Source organism: Oncorhynchus gorbuscha, linkage group LG22 (assembly GCF_021184085.1).
Source record: "Oncorhynchus gorbuscha isolate QuinsamMale2020 ecotype Even-year linkage group LG22, OgorEven_v1.0, whole genome shotgun sequence".
In the NCBI taxonomy this organism is placed as follows: Eukaryota; Metazoa; Chordata; class Actinopteri; order Salmoniformes; family Salmonidae; genus Oncorhynchus; species Oncorhynchus gorbuscha.
Genome location: NC_060194.1, coordinates 3258411 through 3284758, shown reverse-complemented (window position 1 = coordinate 3284758; position 26348 = coordinate 3258411). Strand labels below are relative to the sequence as shown.

Here is a 26348-nt window from a genome sequence, read left to right as displayed (position 1 = left end):
AGAACTGTCACCAGTTTGGCCCCAAAACATTTACAACAAAGACATAATAAATTAAATCAAAGGGTGTAAAACAAGGATATTCCACACCGAAACCCTCAAATTAAAAACACCAGTGGTATTTTTTAGTTTTTTTATTACAGTTTTGGCTTTCTTCATATTAAAACATCTTGTTATTTTTCATATATTTTACATGTTATGAATGTTACCTAAAATATTTTAAAGTTCCCAACAATATGGTAGTTTACTAGTCAATTTTGACATTTACCAGTAACATGCTCTCCCTTTGCAACCCTAACTATGCACATACTTCACTATATAGTAATGGAATATGGTCCATTACATTTTAACTGGGTCAATCCCTGAAATGAATTGATTTTCAACTAATTGACTGGGAATTCCCTTCATGAAATGACTGAGCTCATGTGGAATTGACCCCAACCCTGTGTTAGATTCTAGCCTGAAATATACTTATTAATAGTGTCACACTAGAATGTATTGATTACTTTACATGTATAAGGAATGGTTATGTTGGGGTCAATGAAGGGTGAATAGGAAATGGGTGTATGGACAGTTACGGAGTGAGACAAGGGGAGGTGCAGAAAGTTCATATTATGTCCCATGTTTCCAAGGAGGGAGGTGAAGGGCAATAGTTAGTGTTATAGAGTGATAAATGATGCTGACTCATCTAAGCAATAGGCGTCACTATCACTGGTCCTAGGTTGGTAACTGTTCTATGAGCAATAGAGAAAGTTAGTTGGTTATTGGTCTCCATGATAGTGGTATAAATCAGTTCCTAATAAACGACAAGTAAAGATTACATCCTGTGTCCTCCAATTACATGTTAGTCTTTTCAAAATACTGCAGTTAGTCTCTGATAAGGCAGGCCAGCTGCGGAACCAGGGAGGAGCGAGGAATTCGGCTCGAGGTCAAGTCAACAGATGAAGTGAAAAGAAACCCCTGGGACAAGGGCCAGAGGGGCCCAATGCAACAATCCTCCTACTACAGTTCTATCTCAAAAACATTCACTTCCACACCCACCAAGGTTCTAGCATCAGGCAGGGTCATGACTACACCAGTGAAAGGAACCAATTATGTTCCTGCCTAGCAACAAAGATGCATTGGCTGTCTAGATGTGCAAGGAGTTGACCCCGCCTAGTAGGAGGTAATAAATATATGTTGTTGTGTCATCATGCTTAGTCTTTGCAGCGGTTTGACCCAGTGGGTGAATAAACTTGGTTTGAGCTTTTTTTTTTGTCGTCCGTTTTGAGTTTTTACTCTGTATGTTCAGAACTTGGTTGGAAAATTTAACTATTACTATAGTGAATTGAAAAGAGCGAGGAAGAGCACAATAAAGTGAAACCATTTTGGTAACACTTTCTATGAAGTACATATGTATAACATCATTTATGAGTTGCATGCACAGCTTCGCTTAAATGCCCATATCATACATTGACACCGTCAAATAAAATGTTACCACGTCAGCTAACTCTCGTGCATTTTTCTTTCTATTGTGGAAAATTATTTGCCCGGCTACTCATCCACATCGTTCCGATGATTTCTAGAACACATTCTGACCATTCTGATTGGTCCCAGAAAGCAATAGGTTGGGCCAGAGCCGGCCTACATGATGACGTTATCAACTTTGATACTCTGATTGGTTAGATTTGTTAGAGACTATCCAATTACTTATGCATTTGTTTTGTATAACACACCTCCCTTTTAAAGTCACAAAAATGACTTCTAGGATGGCAGTTTCAGACCGACTGTCCGTAATATCAGAGAAACTAAATTCATCAGGCAAGAAGATGATCAGGCTCTACTTAAAGACTATAAATACCTACAATAGTGTTTTATAATTGCACATAGAAAGTGTATCTGATACATCTACAACAGAGAGACTTCGTTGTATGTCCTACACATTTTACACAAGGGGGAGAAAAAAAACAAAAGACTGTCCCCAGAGTAATGTCGCCAGAGTATTTCTCCAGCACCTGCTCTGAGTGAGCATTCCGACTCCCCCTGCACCTGTTTGCGTACACTAAAGGCCCTTGAGACAGACAGTGTGAGAGAGAACGAAAAGAGACTCCCTGGTGTATGTGATTCTGCATACCACACACACACACACACACACACACACAAACACACACACACACACACACACACTTTGCTTTTTTAAATTAAAAACAGGGTTAAGGACTCAAACAGCCGTTAATAAGTTGTCGTGTCAAGGTTATCAAAAGTGATGTCACACAAATAGATTTGTCAAACCATAACGGTTACGTGTCGCTTTACGGCAATTATGGGTAATGTCTGAAATAACACCCTATTCCCTACATAGTGCACTACTTTTGACCAAAAATGGTATTTGAACTGGAGGCAAATTTCTCATCATAACAGCGACACAGGGTCTCTAAAGCACGCTAAGCACTGGGGTAACAATGGGCTTGGATACATGCACTACCACACAATTCTATTTGTGTGATCAAGTTGGTTGTAGTGACAGCTATTTAGTAAATGGCTTGTTATCGCTATGATAAACTGTTAAGAGTGCAATGGTTAGGACTATATGTGTTAATATTAGTCTGTCAGCTGATGATGACCATTGAGATGGTGTTTGCCATTTACGCGTCATAGGCAAATATAGATTTTGAAAGAAGGTTGGAAACTAAAAGGAAATCCTTTGAATAAGTCAAATGAGCTTTGAGGTCACACACTCCATGACTACAAAATTCCATGACTACAAAATTATAACCTACGCTTCCCGAAATGTTTGTTTGGCAGTCGTGTATGCTACTTCGAGGGCATTTCCACTCTAGGTGGAAATGTCTAGGGAAAAACTAGACATTAGTTTTTTTTCCCCCTCTAGTCTAGGGAAAAACTACAGGAAAGGATTGACATTTTAAACAAATGTCTATAACACATCTTTGGTTATAGACATTGAAAGTAATGTCATTGAAATGTATCTTGTAACAGAGGTAAAAATACTCACTTTGGGGTCCTCTGGGAAGATGTTATCAACCAGGCGTTTGTACCTGGGCCTCAGGGGTCCACAGCAGCCACACACACCTGGAACACAAAACATACTCATTTTTAAAAAACACAACAGGTGATAACACAACAATAAAACATTAATTATGATTATCATCTGATCCCAACATTGCATCAATAAATACCATATCACTACTCTATAAATTACCACGCATCATTAATATGGATAATTCAATTTTGCCTTGACTGTTTATGCACAGCGACTGTCCCCACACGCTGAATCTTGACCTTAAAAGCAAGAAAGCTACAAGATAGAATGGAATAGGGTAAAAAAAAAATGTAATTAAGGCAAATTAGTATTAACATCACTCAGTTCAATAATCAGCATTAACCAATAACGCAGAGTGACAGGCGACAAAGTGTGTGCGCGAGCGTGTGCAAGAAAGAAAAAAAAGAGATTGAATGCGTTTGTGTATGTATGCATGTTTGCTCACGCCCAAGTGTGTGTGTGTGTGTGTATGTGTGTTCAATTCACATTCATGGCCAGTACGAGGCCATTGTCCATCTTCAGAGAAACGTCAGAGCCCGGGTGTTTTACAGATCTCAGGATGCAGTGGACCAAAGCAAAGGTAAAATAACAAGTCAGTCCTGTGACAACAGATCAATGTGGAGAGGTGTTTCGCATTAAGAACAGAGCCCAACACTATGGCCACATTTTATATAACGGCTTCAGGAATGAAACAATAAGAAACACAGCGCAGCGGCCTAAGGCACAGCATCGCAGAGCGAGAGGCGTCACTACAGACCCGGGTTCCATCTCAGGCTGTGTCTCGGCCAGCCACGACTGGAAGACCCCTGAGGCGGAGCACAATTGGCCCAGCATCATCCGGGTTAGGGGAGGGTTTGGCCGGCCGGAATGTCCTTGTTCCATCGCGTTCTAGCGACTCCTTGTGGCAGCCAGGCGCATGCACGCTGACTTCGGTCACCAGCTGTACTGTGTTTTTCTGCCGACACATTGGTGCAACTGGCTTCTGCGTTAAGCAAGCAGTGTGTCAAGAAGCATTGCTGCTCAGTGGGGTCATGTTTCGGAGGACGCATAGCTCCGTAAAGGAGTTGCAAGACTAAACAAGACTAAACTACCAATTACATAAACATTGGGGACAAAAAAAAAAATGGGGTAAGAAGTACCAAAAAAATAATTAAATGAAAAGTTCAACCATATAATTTTACTTTACACACACAAAAATGAACAGTAACACTTTCTATAATAAAGGGCAACAACGCAAAAAAACTACTTATTTGGTTGAAAATGTCCTATGTATCGTCAATATTAGAAACATTCATTCCAGTGCCAAAATTTACAAAAAAGTGTAAGTAGCATTATTTTGGTGATAGTCAGTGAGTAGATTCCAAAACGGAGTTTTGTAACTAATGTCGTCACAGTGCCTACAGAAAATTATTCATACCCCTAGACTTATTCTACATTGTTGTGTTACAGCCTGAATTCAAAACTGATTAAATTGGGGGAGGAGGAGGGGGGAGTCTCACCCATCTAGACACACACACACACAAACCATAAGTGAAAACTTGTTTTAAGAAACTTTAGCAAATTTATTGGAAATGCTATACAGAAATATCTCATTTACATAAGTATTTACACCCCAGAGTGGAAGCACCTTCGGCAGCGATTACAGTTGTGAGTCTAAGAGCTTTCCACACCTGGATTGTGCAACATTTGTCCATAATTTTCTAAATTCTTCAAGCTCTGTCAAATTGGTTGTTGATCATTGCTAGACAACCATTTTCAAGCCATGCCATAGATTTTCAAGTAGGTTTAAGTCATAACTGCAACTTGGCCACTCAGGAACATTCACCGTCTTCAAGGAAAGCAACTGCAATGTAGATTTGGCCTTGTGTTTAAGGTAATTGTCCTGCTGAAAGATGAACTCCTCTCTCGGTGTCTGCTGGAATTCAGACAACCACTAGGATTTTGCCTGTGATTAGCTCTATTGTTCCTTTTTATCCCCCACAAAAAAAACCTAGTCCTTGCCGATGACAAGCATACCCAAAACATGATGCAGCCACCACTAAGCTTGAAAATATGTAGAGTGGTACTCAGTAATGTGTTGTATTTGCCCCAAACATAACACTGTATTCAGGACAAAAAGTTCATTGCTTTTCCACATTTTCTGCTGTATTGCTTTAGTGTTGCAAACAGGATGCATGTTTTGGAATATTTTTTATTCTGTACAGTATTTTGGAGTACCTACAGTGTTGTTGATCCATCCTCAGTTCTCTCTTATCACAACCATTAAACTAACTGTTTAGAGTGGTTAAGTTTTAGATTACAATCATGCGGATTTGCCCACCAACACGGGATTGTAATGAACTGATTGCACTCTATCCAATCACGGATTACAAAATGAAAACCAGCCCAGTCACGGACCAGGATGTCTTGCTCCCAGGCAGACTAACTACATTTTTGCCCGCTTTGAGGACAACAAGCTAAGGTAACTGAGCTAACAACTACCGTCATCATAAAGTGCTTTGAGAGACTAGTCAAGGACAATATCACCTCCACCCTACCTGACACCCTAGACCCACTCCAATTTGCGTACCGCCCAAATAGGTCCACAGATGATGCAATCACAACCACACTGCACACTGCCCTAACCCATCTGGACAAGAGGAATACCTATGTGAAAATGCTGTTCATCGACTACAGCTCGGCATTTAACACCATAGTACCCTCCAAGCTCGTCATCAAGCTCGAGACCCTGGGTCTCGACCCCACCCTGTGCAACTGGGTACTGGACTTCCTGACGGGCCGCCCCCCCAGGTGGTGAGGGTAGGCAACAACATCTCCACTCCGCTGATCCTCAACACTGGGGCCCCACAAGGGTGCGTTCTGAGCCCTCTCCTGTACTCCCTGTTCACCCACGACTGCGTGGCCACGCACGCCTCCAACTCAATCATCAAGTTTGCGGACGACACAACAGTGGTAGGCTTGATTATCAACAATGACGAGACGGCCTACAGGGAGGAGGTGAGGGCCCTCGGAGTGTGGTGTCAGGAAAATAACCTCACACTCAACGTCAACAAAACTAAGGAGATGATTGTAGACTTCAGGAAACAGCAGAGGGAACACCCCCCTATCCACATCGATGGAACAGTAGTGGAGAGGGTAGCAAGTTAAGTTCCTCGGCATACACATCACAGACAAACTGAATAGGTCCACCCACACAGACAGCATCGTGAACCTCAGGAGGCTGAAGAAATTCAGCTTGTCACCAAAAGCACACAAACTTCTACAGATGCACAATCGAGAGCATCCTGGCGGGCTGTATCACCGCCTGGTACGGCAACTGCTCCGCCCACAACCGTAAGGCTCTCCAGAGGGTAGTGAAGTCTGCACAACGCATCACCGGGGGCAAACTACCTGCCCTCCAGGACACCTACACCACCCGATGTTACAGGGAGGCCATAAAGATCATCAAGGACAACAACCACCCGAGCCACTGCCTGTTCACCCCGCTATCATCCAGAAGGCGAGGTCAGTACAGGTGCATCAAAGCTGGGACCGAGAGACTGAAAAACAGCTTCTACCTCAAGGCCATCAGACTGTTAAACAGCCACCACTAACATTGAGTGGCTGCTGCCAACACACTGACTCAAATCCAGCCACTTTAATAATGGGAATTGATGGGAAATGTAAAATATAACACTAGCCACTTTAAACAATGCTACCTAATATAATGTTTACAAACCCTACATTATTCATCTCATATGTATACGTATATACTGCACTCTATATCATCTACTGCATCTTTATGTAATACATGTATCACTAGCCACTTTTAACTATGCCACTTTGTTTACATACTCATCTCACACGTATATACTGTACTCGATACCATCTCCTGCATCTTGCCTATGCCGCTCTGTACCATCACTCATTCATATATCTGTACATATTATTTTTCCCCTTACACTTGTGTGTATAACACAGTAGTTTTGGAATTGTTAGTTAGATTACTTGTTGGTTATTACTGCATTGTCGGAAATAGAAGCACAAGCATTTCGCTACACTCGCATTAACATCTGCTAACCATGTGTATGTGACAAATAACATTTGATTTGATTTGGCAGCAGAATCTCCAGACAGGGACAGACCCTCCCATTATGACTTGGTGTCTTGTTTACATAAGACAACACGTCACCATGACATATTGAACCAACACTTGACCCCTAAGCCCTTCATGGAGTGACCACTTCCTGATTTGCTTGATTGTGATCATGCAAGTCTGCCAATATTTTGGGAAAAATTTGCATTGACACAATGCGCACTTACATCCCAACTGCCAGCTGTCAATACTCCAAAATTCTAAATCCATTAGCGAGCTGTGTCCTGCTGCAACCTGTTTTGTAAATTGACTCGCTATGAAACACTGATAGACAGACCGACACTCAGGTAGTAGATAGTGAAAAAGTTGTAAAGCAAAAAAATAAAAATTTTTAAAAAAAATGGTACAGAAGGACTAGTCGCTAACGTGACTTCGCTAATGTGTGCCCGCGAAGCTACTACGAACTACCTTCATTGACAAACACAGAGATGGAAGTATCTAGTGATTTTGGGCACAAGTTAAAGCACACACACAGCTTGCTGAAGATTAAATTGTAGACATGTTCTAAGAAATCCATCCTGATCAGTCGGCAGCTGCTATGGTCTGCAGTAACACATCCACATCGAACCAAACCCCCCCAAGACTCCATTTGATTTGTTTTTATGAGCAGCAGAAAAACAAATGTGTAATCAGTGAAAACAAATAAGGTTTTGAAAACAAATAAGGAACTGGCTGAAATGCAAAAATATTGTCCCATTACAAAACTAGACCCATAGAGATATCCAAGAAGAAACTAACTTTACCACAGTCAGTGTGTGTTCAGAGAGAGATAATTTACAAACTAAATGCCACATGTTAATGGACATTACTAGAACTCAAAACCCAACCCTCAAATATGCCAAGGAAAAAAACTGATCAAAACCCATGGAATACAGGCTCTCCTGGCTGAAGCCCATGCTTGAGAGATACAGTATAAGTACTCTGTTCCACAAAGACTAGTCCACAACCCATTAATGAACTAATATCAGACGATTGTATTGGGGTTTAAAAAAGGATAGGTGATGACATTTGTTTGCAAGAAAGTAACATCTAAGCAATGAAGCTATGAATAAGACCGTAGCCTAGAGAGTAAGTGGATAAGAATGAAATTGTTGAATTTACAGTTATAGTCAGAAGTTTACAGACACTTAGGTTGGAGTCATTAAAACTTGTTTTTCAACCACTCCACAAAGTTCTTGTTAAACAAACTGCCATTTTTGCAAGTCGGTTAGGAAATCTACAGTGTGCATGACACAAGTAATTTCTCCAACAATTGTTTACAGACATGAACTCACTATTGACTGTGCCTTTAAACAGCTTGGAAAATTCCAACAAACGATGTCATGGCTTTAGAAGCTTCTGATAGGCTAATTGACACTTCAGTCAATTGGGGGTGTACCTGTGAATGTATTTTAAGGCCTAACTTCAAATTCAGTGCTTCTTCACCTGACATCATGAGAAAATCTAAAGAAATCAGCCAAGACCTCAGAAAATAATTGTAGTAGACCTCCAAAAGTCTGGAACTTGTTCCCAAGGTTGAACCAAACACCTGAGGGTACCACGTTCATCTGTACAAACAATAGTACGCAAGTATAAACACCATGGGACCACGCAGCCATCATACCGCTCAGGAAGGAGACGCATTCTGTCTCTGAGAGATGAGCGTACTTTGGTGTGAAAATTGCAAATCAATCCCAGAACAATAGCGAAGGACCTTGTGACGATGCTGGAGGAAACAGGTACAAAAGTATGTATATCCACAGTAAAATGAGTCCTATATCGACATAACCTGAAAGGCCGCTCAGCAAGGAAGAAGCCACTGCTCCAAAACTGCCATAAAAAAGCCAGACTACGGTTTGCAACTGCACATGGGGACAAAGATTGTACTTTTTGGAGAAATGTCCGCTGGTCTGATGAAACAAAAATAGAACTGTTTGGCCATAATGACCATCGTTATGTTTGGAGGAAAAAGGGGAACGCTTGCAAGCCGAAGAACACCATCCCAACCATGAAGCACGGGGGTGGCAGCATCATGTTGTGGGGATGCTTTGCTGCAGGAGGGACTGATGCACTTCACAAAATAGATGGCATCATGAGAAGGAAAATTATGTGGCTATATTGAAGCAGCATCTCAAGACATCAAATTATAGCTTGGTTGCAAATGGGTCTTCCAATTGGACAATACACCTAAGCAAACTTCAAAAGTTGGCAAAATGGCAAAATGGCTTAAGGACAACCAAGTCGAGGTATTGGAGTGGCAATCAGAAAGCCAATCACTCAATCCTATAGAACATTTTTGGGAAGAATTGAAAAAGCGTGTGCGAGTAAGGAGGCCTATAAACCGGACTCAGTTACACCAGCTCTGTCAGGAGGTATGGGCCAAAATTCACCCAACTTGTTGTGGGAAACTTGTGGAAGGCTACCCGAAACTTTGACCCAAGTTAAACAATTTAAAGGCAATGCTACCAAATACTAATTGAGTGTATGTAAACTTCTGACCCACTGGGAATGTGATGAAAGAAATAAAAGCTGAAATAAATCTTTCTCTCTACTATTATTGACATTTCACATTGTTAAAATACAGTGGTGATCCTAACTGACCTAAGACAGGGAATTTTTTACTAGGATTAAATATCAGGAATTGTGATAGAGTTTAAATGTATTTGGCTAAGGTGTATGTAAACTTCAGACTTCAACTGTATATAGATATCCTAAACTAAATTGTTTTGATAACTTTCAAATGTAGCAACAGGTCCATCTAGAATGAACAACAATTTACATAATACCATAGAGGCAGTGTTCTATCAATATAACAATGTCCGCCTTTCATTGTCATTCCCCGCTGTTACACATACTGTGCCTATCTGCATTTTGTCTGGTGGTAATGGGGCTACCTTGGCAAAAAAGGTGGTCGTATCTGCATGTGTGGTGTCCCGTATACAACAGGATACATATGGTTTCTCCCTCCCCATATTCACCAATACCATTCAATACCATTCAATAATTAAAAAAGACAACACAAGTAAAAGTTGTGTCCAGTAAAAGTTTAATGCAGAGTGCCAGGTCTCTCTCCATTTAGAAACTTCAATATCAACCTTGTCGGTCTGTCAGTCAGGACTTCATCACATCATCTTGCAAATCTCCATGTGCTGGCTCTATAAATGTTTCCATGAACACATACACACAGTCACTGTTCTACTAACAATGGCAGTTAGGTAATATCTGAAACACAAACGGGTACAATGTTGAAGTTTGAACAGGTCAGATACAACCGTCCCAACTGTGGTCTCCCTATCAAATGAATGAGGCTGAAATATGGCAAAAGCATCTCCAGTCTGTAGAAATAATAAGCAGAGTTTGTCAGTGACACATGGAATGAAAATGGTGTTGCTATTACTGGACATTTGTGCTGTACAGTATTATTAGTAATCACGTCCTTGTGGATGTGTTGAGTGCCATGTGTCTCTGCATCTCTGAACACATGCACACAGTCACGGTTCTATTACCAATGGCAGTTATGGCTAGGTGATATCTGACACAAACATGCAGTGCCTTCGGAAAGTATTCAGACCCTTTGACTTTTTTTTGTTAAGTTCTTATTCTAAAACTGATTCAATTATAGTTTTTTTCCTCATCAATCTACACACAATATCCCATAATGACAAAGCAAAAAAAGGTTTTTAGAAATGTTTGCTAATTCATAAAATAAAAAACTGATACTTCAGAATTTAGACCCTTTACTCAGTACTTTGTTGAAGCACCTTTAGCATTGATTAGAGCATTGAGTCTTCTTGGGCATGTCGCCACAAGCTTGTCACACCTGTATTTGGGGAGTTTCTCCCATTCTTCTCTGCAGATCCTCTCAAGCTCTGTCAGGTTGGACAGGGAGTGTTGCAGCAAAGCTATTTTCAGGTACCTCCAGAGATGTTTGATCGGGTTCAAGTCCGCGCTCTGGCTGGGCCACTCAAGGACATTCAGAGAGTTGTCCCAAAGCCGCTCCTGCGTTGTGTTGGCTGTGTGCTTAGGGTCCTGTTGGAACATGAACCTTTGCCCCAGTCGGAGGTCCTGAGCACCCAGGAGCAAGTTTTCATCAAGGATCTTTCTGTACTTTGCTCCGTTCATTTTTGCCTTCATCACGACGAGTCTCCCAGTCCCTGCCGCTGAAAAACATCCCCACAGCATGATGCTGCCACCACCATGCTTCACCGTAGGGATGGTGCCAGGTTTCCTCCAGACGTGACGCTTGGCATTCAGGCCAAATAGTTCAATCTTGGTTTCTGACCAGAGAATCCTGTTTGCCATGGTCTGAGAGTCTTTAGGTGCCTTTTGGCAAACTCCAAGCGGGCTGTCACGTGCCTTTTACTGAGAAGTGGCTTCCGTCTGGCCACTCTACCATAAAGGCCTGATTAATGGATCATTGTCCTTCTGGAAGGAAGAATTCCAGAGCTCTGTCAGAGTGACCATCGGGTTCTTGGTCACCACTCTGACCAAGGACCTTGTCTCCCAACTGCTCTAGGAAGAGTCTTGGTGGTTCCAAACTTCATCATTCTTAAAATGGAGGCCACTGTATTCTTGGGGACCTTCAATGCTGCAGACATTTTTTAGTACCCTTCCCCAGATTTGTGCCTCGACACAATCCCATCTTGGAGCTCTACGGACAATTCCTTCGACCTCATGGCTTGGTTTTTGGTCAGACATTCTTGCTCATCTGTGGGACCTTATATAGACAGGTGTGTGCCTTTCCAAAGCATGTCCAATCAATTTGAATGTACCACATCTCAAGTCGCAAAAGGTCTGAATACTTATGTTTTTTTATACATTTGTATGAACCTGTTTTTATGTTGTCATTATGGGGTATTGTGTGTAGATTGCTGAGGCATTATTTTTATATAATCAATTTCAGAATAAGAGTCAAGGGGTCCGAATACTTTCCGAAGGCACTGCATACCATGTTGAATTTTCAACAGGTCCGACTAAACCTACCTAATTATGTTCTCCCTATCGACAACCTGGAGGCGAGCAGGCAAGAGGTGAAGCTGGAGGTGAGGTCTTTGGCAGAGGCCGAATTGATGGGCAAAGTAGCATAGATCTGCTCCTGGCTCATCGAAGATACTGCTCGGTCAGACACACACCACTGATGACATTATCAATGGTGGTTATGATTAGCCTGGTGGAACCAACCTGGTCGTTGCATTCACCTTCCTATTTCACTTCAGATACGATAAAATGTGAAATAGAATGCAGTGCGGGCATGTTTGGATGATGCTGAAGGGGTTCCCCTTTCTGGTCTTCTCTGTGGTGCATGTTTTGCTGTAAACTGGACATCTCTCGAACAACTGCAGCAGGCAATCTTATGAGGTGGTGTTGACTGTGAGGACCTGTGACAGGGTGATATATAGACAGCCAAGTGGTAAATGCCATTTTGTTCTAAAGAAAGGAGAAGCTTTTTTATGATGCGCTTCACAACCAAAAAGGACTCTACTAGCTGCATCTGCTTTGCTGGGGAATTAGCCTACTAATTTAGAATATGACTTTTCACATAACATACACTACCTGTCGTAGTCGAAGCCATTTGTCATCATGGCAGTAACTCGGGTCACTATCAAAGGCGTGTCCTTTTCATAGGAGTCGAGGGAGAGTCTGGCAACAACGGAGGTGGTGTCACAAGGGTAATTGTGTCGCATGACACTTAGTCGGAGGTCTTGCCTGACAAGCTGTGAAATGGCAAGTGAACAGTGAATTCAATTATTGTTAGAGGTCACTAAACCATTGCATTGCTGGATATGTTATGATACACCCCGTGGTTTCTTCTGGTAGGTCCCGGAATCCATTCATGACCAGGGGATCAGTCTGGCACCCAAATATGCACCTTGTCTAACAGAAAATCAGGGTCAACGACTGTAATCAACCCTCAATTATAGACATAGTTTGAGAAATAACGTTACCTTGTTTGGATGTAGATTCAGGCCGGTGACGCCATTATACTATGAAACCAGCTATGACAAGGTTTGCTATGGCCCTGGGATGGCTCGAGTTTGTTGCTGCTCGTTAGTACATTGTTGTAGTCAGACACGAGATAGCTAGTACCACCATAGCTGCATCCAATATGTATTTGTTCCCTGGATATGGGGTTGCACCTCAGAGGCTAATGTGACTGTTTTGTATTAATACACAAAAATGTAGGGCTCTATTCAGTCTGTAAAGATTAAGCATTACATTTTCCACGATATAAATGCAAAAAGGTCATTTCTGAATTGAGAAGCGTTTACCGTGAACGCAGTCTCAGCTAGAGCGGGAACACGTTGCTCTCTAATTCAAATCACGCTGTAAAGCTGAACTTCCAAGATACGGATTGAATAGAGCCCTTAGTGGCATGGAAATAGGATAACATATAATTAATAGGAAATCGCCATATTATGATGTAGTCAAATTCATTATAGAGATGGCAATGTTGCCATTACTGTTACTAGCAAGTTTGTAAAAAAAAATAGCTAGCAATGCTAAAATAGGTCAAATACGGTGGTCCCCTCAAAATTAAGTTAGCTGGCTAAAGTTATACTGCATGTAAAGTCAATCTGGCGACATCACAATCATAAAAATGTTTTCTTGTTTTGTAATATTTGTGTGTTTCAAAGCAAAATCGGCGTTGTACCGAGTTAGTTACCTAGCTGGCTAACGTTAGCCTATCGTTAGCCTAGATCGTTAGGGTAGTTAGCTAGCTAACATCACACGTCACTATCATCACTTGCATAGCTGACAATGATTATCAAAATCTACAGACGCACAACCAGCAATTCGCGATCTAGCTACCTGTATACTCACCACCACTGGGGACCAACGAACTCCAACCAACTTCCGCATGATAGGTTCCATCGGCAGGGCATACAAACCAGTTGGCTGTGCATCCTGCTGGTAGCATGCATTGCATGGTCAATCCGTACAGGGCTACTCAGTTTAAAATGGCAGGGATCCTTTGAAAGTATCGTGGGCGATGAAACAACGGAGCCCCACTTAATGAACAGAACGATGCGGGCTGAGGGGCGATTTGCATGTGGAGTTTGACAAAAGGGGGCATGATTTGTTAACATTGTAATCCAAACCCAACCTTAATTTACTCGATGTGACACACTAAGGTTCCAAACTCCATTTTAGACAAGACTGACTGTATTACTCAAATTATCCTAATTACACTTTGTAGTCAATTCTAAAACTAGAATAAATGTTTCGGACTCATATTGATGCTACATAGGCCATTTTCAAAAGGGATTAGTTGATTTATAGGGGCAGTCGCTCTGTAATGACAAACGTTTTAATTATCCGAGTACTAAAGTGGGTGCTCTAAAAAGATGGCGGACGAGACAGATTACGCACCAGTAAAGTAAAGAGACGGAGAAAAAAAAAAAAATAGATCATTACTGCTAACAGGTCTTTGACAAAACCACTCTTCAAAGCTCAAACAAACTTCTGCAAAAGCATTTCCCAGCTGCCCCTTCCCTGACACTTCTAGCGCAGAGGCGCTTTCTGGTATACAATACATTCTCATCATACAGGTAAAGCGAGGTCACTTTAACACCTAAGCAAAGTTATCTTCCTGGCACGAGGGAGCTTGACAGATCCCCAGGGCTCAAGAGTCATAAACTTCATTAATGCAGTGTATCAAAAGCCAGTCAGCAGGCAACCTTTCCAGGCCCAGCCTGTAAAATGGTCATTATGGAGCTGGCAATTACTGCCACATTAAAGCACAGAGGAAAGCAGGGAGCCTGTGAATGTGTGTTAGTTAGCTTAATGGACGACTCAGCCCATAGGTTACGTCCCAAATGGCACCCTAATCCCTATGAAGTGCACTACTTTTGACCAGGGACCTATGGTAGGGACACAAGGAATAGGGTGCCGTGTGGGAAGCCATAAGCCTCAGTGCCAGCTTTGAGTGAAACTGCAAAGGACTGGGGGATTAGAATAACCTTTGTTTATCCAGAAGGCATTCTAAGAAACAATTATTGTCTTTATTTATAATGGCTCTTTCAATAACAACCAGGTCAGGGAACAGTTGGTAGGAACATAAGGTAAAAATCAAATCAAATTGTATTTGTCACATACACATGGTTAGCAGATGTTAATGCGAGTGTAGCGAAATGCTTGTGCTTCTAGTTCCGACAATGCAGTAATAACCAACAAGTAATCTAACTAACAATTCCAAAACTACTGTCTTATACACACAAGTGTAAGGGGATAAAGAATATGTACATAAAGATATATGAATGAGTGATGGTACAGAGCGACATAGGCAAGATGCAGTAGATGGTATCGAGTACAGTATATACATATGAGATGAGTATGTAAACAAAGTGGCATAGTTAAAGTGGCTAGTGATACATGTATTACATAAGGATGCAGTCGATGATATAGAATACAGTATATATGTATGCATATGAGATGAATAATGTAGGGTATGTAACATTATATAAGGTAGCATTGTTTAAAGTGGCTAGTGATATATTTACATCATTTCCCATCAATTCCCATTATTAAAGTGGCTGGAGTTGAGTCAGTGTCAGTGTGTTGGCAGCAGCCACTCAATGTTAGTGGTGGCTGTTTAACAGTCTGATGGCCTGGAGATAGAAGCTGTTTTTCAGTTTCTCGGTCCCAGCTTTGATGCACCTGTACTGACCTCGCCTTCTGGATGATAGCGGGGTGAACAGGCAGTGGCTCGGGTGGTTGATGTCCTTGATGATCTTTATGGCCTTCCTGTAACATCGGGTGGTGTAGGTGTCCTGGAGGGCAGGTAGTTTGCCCCCGGTGATGCGTTGTGCAGACCTCACTACCCTCTGGAGAGCCTTACGGTTGAGGGCGGAGCAGTTGCCGTACCAGGCGGTGATACAGCCCGCCAGGATGCTCTCGATTGTGCATCTGTAGAAGTTTGTGTGTGCTTTTGGTGACAAGCCAAATTTCTTCAGCCTCCTGAGGTTGAAGAGGCGCTGCTGCGCCTTCTTCACGATGCTGTCTGTGTGAGTGGACCAATTCAGTTTGTCTGTGATGTGTATGCCGAGGAACTTAAAACTTGCTAAACTCTCCACTACTGTTCCATCGATGGATAGGGGGGTGTTCCCTCTGCTGTTTCCTGAAGTCCACAATCATCTCTTTAGTTTTGTTGACATGGGGTGTGAGGTTATTTTCCTGACGCCACACTCCGAGGGCCCTCACCTCCTTCCTGTAGGCCGTCTCGTCGTTGTTGGTAATCAAGCCTACCACTGTTGTGTCGTCCGCAAACTTGATGATTGAGTTGGAGGCGTGCGTGGCCACGCAGTCGTGGGTGAACAGGGAGTACAGGAGAGGGCTCAGAACGCACCCTTGTGGGGCCCCAGTGTTGAGGATCAGCGGGGAGGAGATATTGTTGCCTACCCTCACCACCTGGGGGCGGCCTGTCAGGAAGTCCAGTATCCAGTTGCACAGGGCGGGGTCGAGACCCAGGGTCTCGAGCTTGATGACGAGCTTGGAGGGTACTATGGTGTTGAATGCCGAGCTGTAGTCGATGAACAGCATTCTCACATAGGTATTCCTCTTGTCCAGATGGGTTAGGGCAGTGTGCAGTGTGGTTGAGATTGCATCATCTGTGGACCTATTTGGACGGTAAGCAAATTGGAGTGGGTCTAGGGTGTCAGGTAGGGTGGAGGTGATATGGTCCTTGACTAGTCTCTCAAAGCACTTCATGATGACGGAAGTGAGTGCTACGGGGCGGTAGTCGTTTAGCTCAGTTACCTTAGCTTTCTTGGGAACAGGAACAATGGTGGCCCTCTTGAAGCATGTGGGAACAGCAGAGTGGGATAGGGATTGATTGAAAATGTCCGTAAACACACCGGCCAGCTGGTCTGTGCATGCTCTGAGGGCGCGGCTGGGGATGCTGGGGATGCCGTCTGGGCCTGCAGCCTTGCGAGGGTTAACACGTTTAAATGTCTTACTCACCTCGGCTGCAGTGAAGGAGGTGAGGTAACCCTCCTTCGCAAGACGTTCATGGCAACATTATAATAATGATTTGACAGATGTTATGAATAGTAAAGACAAGAGATGTTATGACTGATACATGCAGTATACAACATATCAATGACAGCTATAACATTCTTATGAGAAGTCTTACAATGTATTAAAACTTACTTCATCATAATCATATTGCATTATAACTGCAGGCTTCAAGTAAAGTACATTTTTCAAGCTGTGGATGATTTGTTTGTTAATGATAATTGAGTGTTATTGTGTTGGTTTGGTTAAGGGGCTTGAGTTTTTCCATATACAATACTAGTCAAAAGTTTGGACACCTACTATTCAAGGGTTTTTCTTTGTTTTTACTATTTTCTACATTGAAGAATCTCAAATATAAAATAGATATTTTTTTGGTTGCTACATGATTACATTTGTGTTATTTCATGGTGTTGAGGTCTATTATTCTACAAAGTAGCCACCCTTTGCCTTGATGACAGCTTTGCACACTCTTGGCATTCTCTCAACCAGCTTAACGAGGTAGTCACCTGGAATGCATTTCATTTAACAGGTGTGCCTTGCTAAAAGTTAATTTGTGGAATTTCTTTCCTTCTTAATGCATTTGAGCCAATCAGTTGTGTTGTGCGGGGCGCTGTCCTCAGATAATCGCATGGTTCGCTTTTGCCGTAAAGCCTTTTTGAAATCTGACACGGCGGCTGGATTAACAAGAAGTTAAGCTTTATTTTGATGTATAACATATCATTTTCAAGAATGTTAAATATTTGAATTTTGTATTTCCGAATTACGCGCTCTGCAATTTCACCGGATGTTGGCCAGGTGGGACTCTACCGTACCACCTGCCCATAAGAAGTTAAGAACAAATTCTTATTTACAATGACGGCCTACCAGGGAACAGTGGGTTAACTGCCTTGTTCAGGGGCAGAACAACAGATGTTTTCCTTGTCAGCTCAGGGATTCGATCCAGCAACCTTTTGGTTACTGCTCTAACCACTAGAAAACCTGCCGCCCTTATGGCAAGAAGAGCTCAAATAAGCAGAGAGAAACATCAGTCCTTCATTACATGAAGGTCAGTCAATCAGGAAAATTTCAAGAACTTTGAATGGTTCAAGTGCAAAAACCATCAAGAGCTATGATGAAACTGGCTCTCATGATGACTGCCACAGGAAAGGAAGACCCAGAGTTACCTCTGCTGCAGAGGACAAATTAGAAAGTTAAATACATCTCAGATTGCACCCCAAATAAATGCTTCAGAGTTCAAGTAACAGACACATCAAGGAGTGTGTGAGATGGTCAAATTCATGGTCAAATTGCTGAAAAAGAAACCACTACTAACAGACACCAAGAAGAAGAAGAGACTTGCTTGGGCCAAGAAACATGACCAATGGACATTAGACCGGTGGAAATCTGTCCTTTGGCCTGATGAGTCCAAATGTGCATTTTTTGGTTCTTGTGAGACGCAGAGTAGGTGAATGGGTGATCTCCGCATGTGTGGTTCCCATCGTGAAGCATTGAGGTGGTGGTGTGATGGTGCTTTGCTAGTGACACGATCTGTGATTTATTTAGGATTCAAGGCACACTTAACCAGCATGGCTACCACAGCATTCTGTAACGATACGCCATCCCATCTGGTTTGCGGTTAGTGGGACTATCATTTGTTTTTCAACAGGACAATGACCCAACACACCTCCAGGTTGTGTAAGGGCTATTTGACCAAGAAGGAGAGTGCTGCATCAGATGACCTGGCCTCCACAATCATCCAACCTCAACCCAATTGGGTGGTTTTGGATGAGTTGGAACCGCAGCCAACAAGTGCTCAGCATATATGTGAAGTAGAGGTCGACCGATTATGATTTTTCAACGCCGATACCGATTATTGGAGGACCCCCCCCCCAAAAAAGCCGATACCGATTGAAAAAAAAATAAATAATAATTAAATCGGCAGATTAAAAAAATAAAAATGTATTTGTAATAATTACAATACTGAATGAACACTTAATTTAACTTAATATAATACATCAATAAAATCTATTGAGCCTCAAGTAGATAATGAAACATGTTCACTTTGGTTTAAATAATGCAAAAACAAAGTGTTGGAGAAGAATGTAAAAGTGCAATATATGCTATGTAAGAAAGCTAACGTTTCAGTTCCTTGCTCAGAACATGAGAACATATGAAAGCTGGTGGTTCCTTTTAACATGAGTCTTCAATATTCCCAGGTAAAAAGTTTTAGGTTGTAGTTATTATAGGACTATTTCCCTCTATACCATTTGTATTTCATTAACCTTATACTATTGGATGATCTTATAGGCACTTTATTATTGCCAGTGCAACAGTATAGCTTCCGTCCCTCTCCTCGCTCCTCCCTGGGCTCGAACCAGCAACACAACGACAACAGCCACCACATCGAAGCATCGGTACCCATGCAGAGCAAGGGAAACAACCAGCAAGGCTCAGAGCGAGTGAAGTTTGAAACGCTATTAGCACGCGCTAACTAGCCAGCCATTTCACTTCGGCCACAACAGCCTCATCTCCGGAGTTGATAGGTTTGAAGTCATAAACAGTGCAATGCTTGACGCACCACGAAGAGCTTGCTGGCAAAATGTACGAAAGTGCTGTTTGAATGAATGTTTACGCGCCTGCTTCTGCCTACCACCGCTCAGTCAGATACTTAGATACTTGTATGCTCAGTCAGATTATATGCAACACAGAACACGCTAGATAATATCTAGTAATATCAACCATGTGTAGTTCACTAGTGATTATGATTGTTTGTATTTTATAAGATAAGTTTAATGCTAGCTAGCAACTTACCTTGGCTTACTGCATTTGCATAACAGGCAGTCTCCTTGTGGAGTGCAACGAGAGAGAGGCAGGTCGTTATTGGGTTGGTCTCGTTAACTGTAAGGTTGCAAGATTGATTCCCCGAGCTGACAAGGTGAAAATCTGTCTTTCTGCCCCTGAATGAGGCAGTTAACCCACCATTCCTAGGCCGTCATTCAAAATAAGAATGTGTTCTTAACTGCCTTGCCTAGTTAAATAAAGGTATATAAAAAATAACATTTAAAAATATAAAAAAATAAAATCTACAAATTGACACCCAAAAATACCAATTTCCGATTGTTATGAAAACTTGACATCGGCCCTAATTAAATCGGCCATTCCGATTAATCCGTTGACCTCTAGTGTGAACTCCTTCAAGACTGTTGGAAAAGCATTCCAGGTGACTACCTCATGAAGCTGGTTGAGAGAATGCCAAGAGTGTGGATGTACTTTCCATTTTTGAAGGATCCTGCTGTGACGCTTTCAAAGATCGCTTGGGATTCCTTTTAAGGGTTGCCATTTGCCTTGATATCAAATTTGTGCATTGTGAATATGAAGAGTCTTGAGCGCAATCATTAAGGGATGTTTCACTTCGCTCTCCATTCAGTCATTTATTAATCCACTTCAAGATCATTACCATTTTGCTCTCAAGGCAATATTTACAAGTAACAAAGAATAAATTCCACCACGTTTTCCCTCCTTATCCACCAAAAGGCTCCAGATCATATTTCAAAGCATCAGCATGCTCCCCGTCAAACGGTTAATTATAGATATGATGAGTCATTCTCAGATCTTACAATCTCCCCTTCATCAAAGAGCCCTCGTAATAAAAATACATAAAATACGAAAATTCCACTTGCATAATGAATATGTATACCCAGTGAGTCATATAGCACTAGGGTTGTGGGCACTGAAACACTAGTGCACAACATGTCTTGTAGTCATTTGGTGTCATGTAAAAAAATATACATGAACCCCTACAATAACAGCCAAGAAAATGACACATACCATCAGTGACATTTGACTGCTTTTGGTGTCAAGATTAAAACAAGCATGAGAAAACTCCAAACGCTTCAAGACTTTCCAAGAAGGTCACACATTCCTATCCAAAACATCACAGCTATGTTGTAGCAATTTGACTACTGACTAGATGGCGTACACGTTCTGATGTGCGGAAAGTCCAAAACGAAAAGCATGGAAGAGGGGATTTTGCCAGCAATTGCCAGGCTCGGGTGAAATTATTAGATGGGGGGGGGGTTCACGCTTCATCATGCATGTTTAGATTACACACACGCCACACTCTGGGCCCGGGGCTGCTGGGGCACTAGCGCGATCTGGCGACAGAAGAAACGTTCGGTCCCGTCAACAGTGTGTGTGTAAATTTAAATGGATTACGGGGGCTCTGATCTGCAAAACTAATTTCCGTGCTATTCCCAAACGATCCTGTCCCGTGGGATTAGCGGGAAACAGTTTAATATATCCCAAGGCGCACTGGAACTACATCAGGGATAAAGGGGAACTTTTGGAAAACTTCATAGTGAACTGAAATTACTTTAAAGGGCCAACCTGGGATTCAAACCACAACAATGCATTCACCTCTGCCAGTTATTTGGTAAAAAGCTAAGGGATGGGGAAACGTAAGTACTCAAATATATAAACAGAGTTATTACAATGCTTTAGAGAGTTTGTTTTCAATTACATTGTTTACTAACAAGCTTATGTTTTGGTTTCTGATGGGGTAAGTCAGTTGAACTAAACTGATGACACATTCATAATTTATATTCTCCAACTGCCTCCAACTTCTCTTAAATGCAAGTAAAACTAAATGCATGCTCTTCACCTGATCGCTGCCGGCACCTGCCCGCCCATCCAGCATCACTACTCTGGATGGTTCCGACTTAGAATACGTGGACAGCTACAAATACCTAGGTGTCTGGCTAGACCGTAAACTCTCCCTCCAGACTCCCATTAAGAATCTCCAATCCAAAATTAAATCTAGAATCAGCTTCCTATTTCGCAACAAAGCATCCTTCCCTCATGCTGCCAAACATACCCTCGTAAAACTGACCATCCTGCCAATCCTTGACTTCGGCAATGTAATTTACAAAAAAGCCTCCAACACTCTACTCAGCAAATTGGATACAATCACAGTGCCATCTGTTTTGTCACCAAAGCACCATATACTACCCACCACTACTACCCACCCTGTATGCTCTCGTTGGCTGGCCCTCACTTCATATGCGTAGCCAAACCCACTAGCTCCAGGTCATCTATAAGTCTTTGCTAGGTAGAGCCCCTCCTTATCTCAGCTCATTGGTCACCATAGCAGCACACCACCCATAGCACACGCTCCAGCAGGTATATTTCACTGGTCAACCCCAAAGCCAATTCCTCGTTTGGCCGCCTTTCCTTCCAGTTCTCTCCTGCCAATGACTGGAACGAATTGCAAAAATCACTGAAGCTGGAGACTCAAATCTCCCTCACTAACTTTAAGCACCAGCTGTAAGAGCAGCTCACAGATCACTGCACCTGTACATAGCCCATCTGTAAATAGCCCATCCAACTACCTCACCCCATAACGTTATTTTTTTCTCCCTTATACCCCAGTATTTCCACTTGCACATTCATCTTCCGCACATCTATCACTCTTTTAAATGACTAAATTGTAATTATTTTGCCACTATGGCTTATTGCCTTACCTCATTTGCACACACTGTATATACTTTTTTCTATTGTGTTATTGACTGTACGTTTGTTCATGTGTAACTCCGTTGTTGTTTGTGTCGCACTGCTTTGCTTTATGTTGGCTCTTGTAAATGAGAACTTGTTATCACCTGGTTAAATGAAATAAAAAAATGTAAAAAAAATCAATGGCGACACATATTCAAGTTAAAAGTTTTAAAAAATGGATGCACCAATCCCAGATTGCCTCATTTAATGGAAGGCACAGGCATTGTTTGTAGACTTCAGCCCATGCTGCTTTTTACCAAATGTCTCTCTCTAATCTGTGTGTGCTTATTGTTATTGAGCTATAATGTCCAAATCAACAAGTAATTTACCATACTACTCTGAACACTAACCCCACCCAATAGGACATTTTTCAAAAATAGATTATTCAAATCTTGGAGGACTTTTGAAAGAGCCTCATCTAATCTTTTGTTTCGGACAACCCGAAAATTCTGACATTCAATTCAATACAACTTGGAAACAGAAATATGCAGATGAGCGCTCATTGACATTTCAGTTGGCCAAATGGAAAGTCTTAGGGGAGGAGAGGGCAAACACAGTGAAGGACTAGGCTGGGAACAGGTCAGCATAATTAACTAGGTCAGCATAGTTAATGAGCTGATAGCCCAAACACAGGAAATGACTGAAATATGAGCGGTGAAAATGCAACTCTACCCATCCATTCCACAACATGGTGTAACTTTACACAAAACATGGCAGTGATCTGCACACCCACGCAGATACATGTGTGGACATCGATTGAGAAAACTTGTCAAGAGAAAAATTATCAGCTGATTAAGCCTTACAGTAACTAACTACAACAAACAGACGACAATAGTTGTTTTTTTCAGTATTATGCTGAATTTGACTCCGAAGTAATTTCTTCACCTTGCCAAAAGGTCATAGCTCTAAATCCTCTCCTCAGATCAGTAAAACACAGCAAACGCAGAGGATGAAGAGGCTGTAAATAGGTAAGAGGTGACATGCTACATCATCAGATACATACATCCCATTCAGGTGTAGGGTTCTCTCTAGACATTGATCTTGGGTCAGTTTCACTTTTCCCCTAATGGTTAAGAAAAGGATTGGGGGAGCGGAAGCTGATCCTAAATCTGCACCTAGAAGAAACTTCACCCCGGAGCTCCCATTCACCACATTGCAAAATCCTGTCGCATAACTCTCAGAACCGCCAGGCCTTTCATCCTATAAGAACCCGCTAGAGATTGTTGCTGGGTGTCCCCTTATGCGTCAGATGCATATCAACCTGCAAGGAGCAGCAAACATAAGCACCAACGCTTGATAAATAGTACATAAACAATTGTAAAGCATGAATTGCATTTAGAAATATATCCATGTAAAAATATAACAATAGCTATTTGTTTAGATAGAATTCTACAAAACATGTTCTTGATTCTACAAAGTCCTAGTGAAAAATATAGACCTAAAGCCAATTTGACACTTCCAGCCAATGACCCGTCAATATTCTAACAGTCGAATAAATACATTTCATATACTGTACCCTCAGAGTGGGCCACCAACAAATATCTAAATAATGAACTAAATGGCATCACAAGATATTTTGGCAAAGGCACACTGATGCTACATCGCTCTCCAACCAAGGTGCATAAATAAAGCTCAAACTGGGCTCTAACCAGTTATACGAATGTGGTTCACCTTTTAGTCAGGTTAAACAAATCATTCAGAATGAACCTTCTCGTTGCGGGCTAACTTCATTTATACTGAATAAAGTGTCTGAGCCACAAGTTGAGGACCAATGAAATCAGATTCCCTCCCCCTCGCAAAGATTGCGTTATCATCTCCTTCATTTGAGGGAGACTGAAAATATTTGATTCAATCAAAGGTTTTGTGTTACTTTTTTGTTGTTGCTTCATTTAACGCCTGCTGACATGCAAGATCACTTTTCTTTCTTTCATTTTGATTTCGGCACAAATTAAAATGTGGTGCTGAAACACCAATGGATTGATGTTTCAGTATTGTCTCAATGAACAGTTCAGTGTTCGACTAGCCACTTGTGACATGCATGCATACTTGAAAGCCTGCTAGAGTTAGCGGCAGTATCCACCGTCGTAGTACGGATGAAGCCTAGGCTGGAATGTGAAATTGAAGCTTTTGCAGATGCAGTGCACTGTGGGAATGTTCCAGACATTCAAGGCCTTTGCAGATGCAGTGCACTGTGGGAATGTTCCAGACATTCAAGGCCTTTGCAGATGCAGTGCACTGTGGGAATGTTCCAGACATTCAAGGCCTTTGCAGATGGAGTGCACTGTGGGAATGTCCCAGACATTCAAGGCCTTTGCAGATGCAGTGCACTGTGGGAATGTTCCCAGACATTCAAGGCCTTTGCAGATGCACTGTGGGAATGTTCCAGATTGTCTCTTCTACAATAAAGACCGTGTACTGCATCCGCAAAAGGTCTTGACTGCATCCGCAAAAGGTCTTGACTGTGGCAGTAACTCAACATAGAAATGACAGGAAATAGGTTTCTTTGTCATTTAATCAGTTGAATGAAAAGGAAAGATAAAACACACACACACAAAGTATAAAAGTTCCATTTCATATGTCATGACATCCTTAGATTTCACAATAACACCACCCAACACTCTTACACTAAAGTCTCATTGATTGAAAAATGTTTTTATTTTACCTTTATTTAATCAGGCAAGTCAATTAAGAACAAATTCTTATTTTCAATGACTGCCTAGGAACAGTGGGTTAACTGCCTGTTCAGGGGCAGAACAACAGATTTGTACCTTGTAAGCTCGGGGATTTGAACTTGCAACCTTCCGGTTACTAGTCCAACGCTCTAACCACTAGGCTACCCTGCACGTGTACAGTGCGCACAACAAGCTATGAATGTCCATGATGGCCCATTATGAAAAGCTGTGGTGTTGAGTCAATCCATTTCCATCAATGTAATCCAAGAGGTCATGACTTAATACAATCTCATTCATTACGTATTTGCCACAGACAAACAATGAATCTAATAAGGTTACATAATTCTGATTTCATTCACTTGACAATGCAAGGCAGAGAACATGCTTCATTAAAGGCCCAATGCAGCCATTTTTATATCAATATCAAATCATTGCTGGTTAACAATTCAGTGCCTTACTATAATAGATTTCCATTTAAATATATATATATATATTTTTTTTTTTAAATGGGCCAAAATAGCTTTTTAGCAACAAAAAAAAAAGCAAGAATCTTGAATAGGACGGTCTGGGAGTGGTCTGAGTGGGAACGGGAAAACGGAAAACTAGCGGACATTGGCAGAGAGGTTTGGAACTATTTTTGTTATTGGTCCATGTCACCATGGAAAGCCACCCATGCAAACCTGCTGATTAGAAGGTCCTGTGTAGATTGTATTTTCAACCAGAGACTATCAGGATATGACATTGGTAAAAAAAACATTTTTTTTAAATCACACATTTACAGAGTTAGTTTCAGCTGTTGTGCAATATGATACAAAACACACAAAAAATAATTTTGACTGCATTGGGACTTTAAAATAACAATATTTCTTTAGTTTGAGAATGCATAGAGAAAAAAAACATTGTTAAACATTTTCTCTGTCATGAAACCAAACAATTCATGGCCTACGGAGTAGTTTATATCATATACACACTCAGTATATAG

The 26348-nt window shown here is 41.7% G+C and overlaps 1 protein-coding gene across 3 annotated transcripts in view; it reads right to left on the bottom strand.

The window, feature by feature from the left end:
* Positions 1-26348, bottom strand: part of efr3a (EFR3 homolog A (S. cerevisiae)) — a 250798-nt gene that overhangs the window by 191655 nt on the left and 32795 nt on the right. For all 3 annotated transcript variants that reach the window (XM_046320769.1, XM_046320771.1, XM_046320770.1), the window contains exon 3: positions 2990-3066. In XM_046320769.1, coding sequence (XP_046176725.1) covers positions 2990-3066 — 77 coding nt within the window. The remainder of the gene's footprint in view (positions 1-2989; positions 3067-26348) is intronic.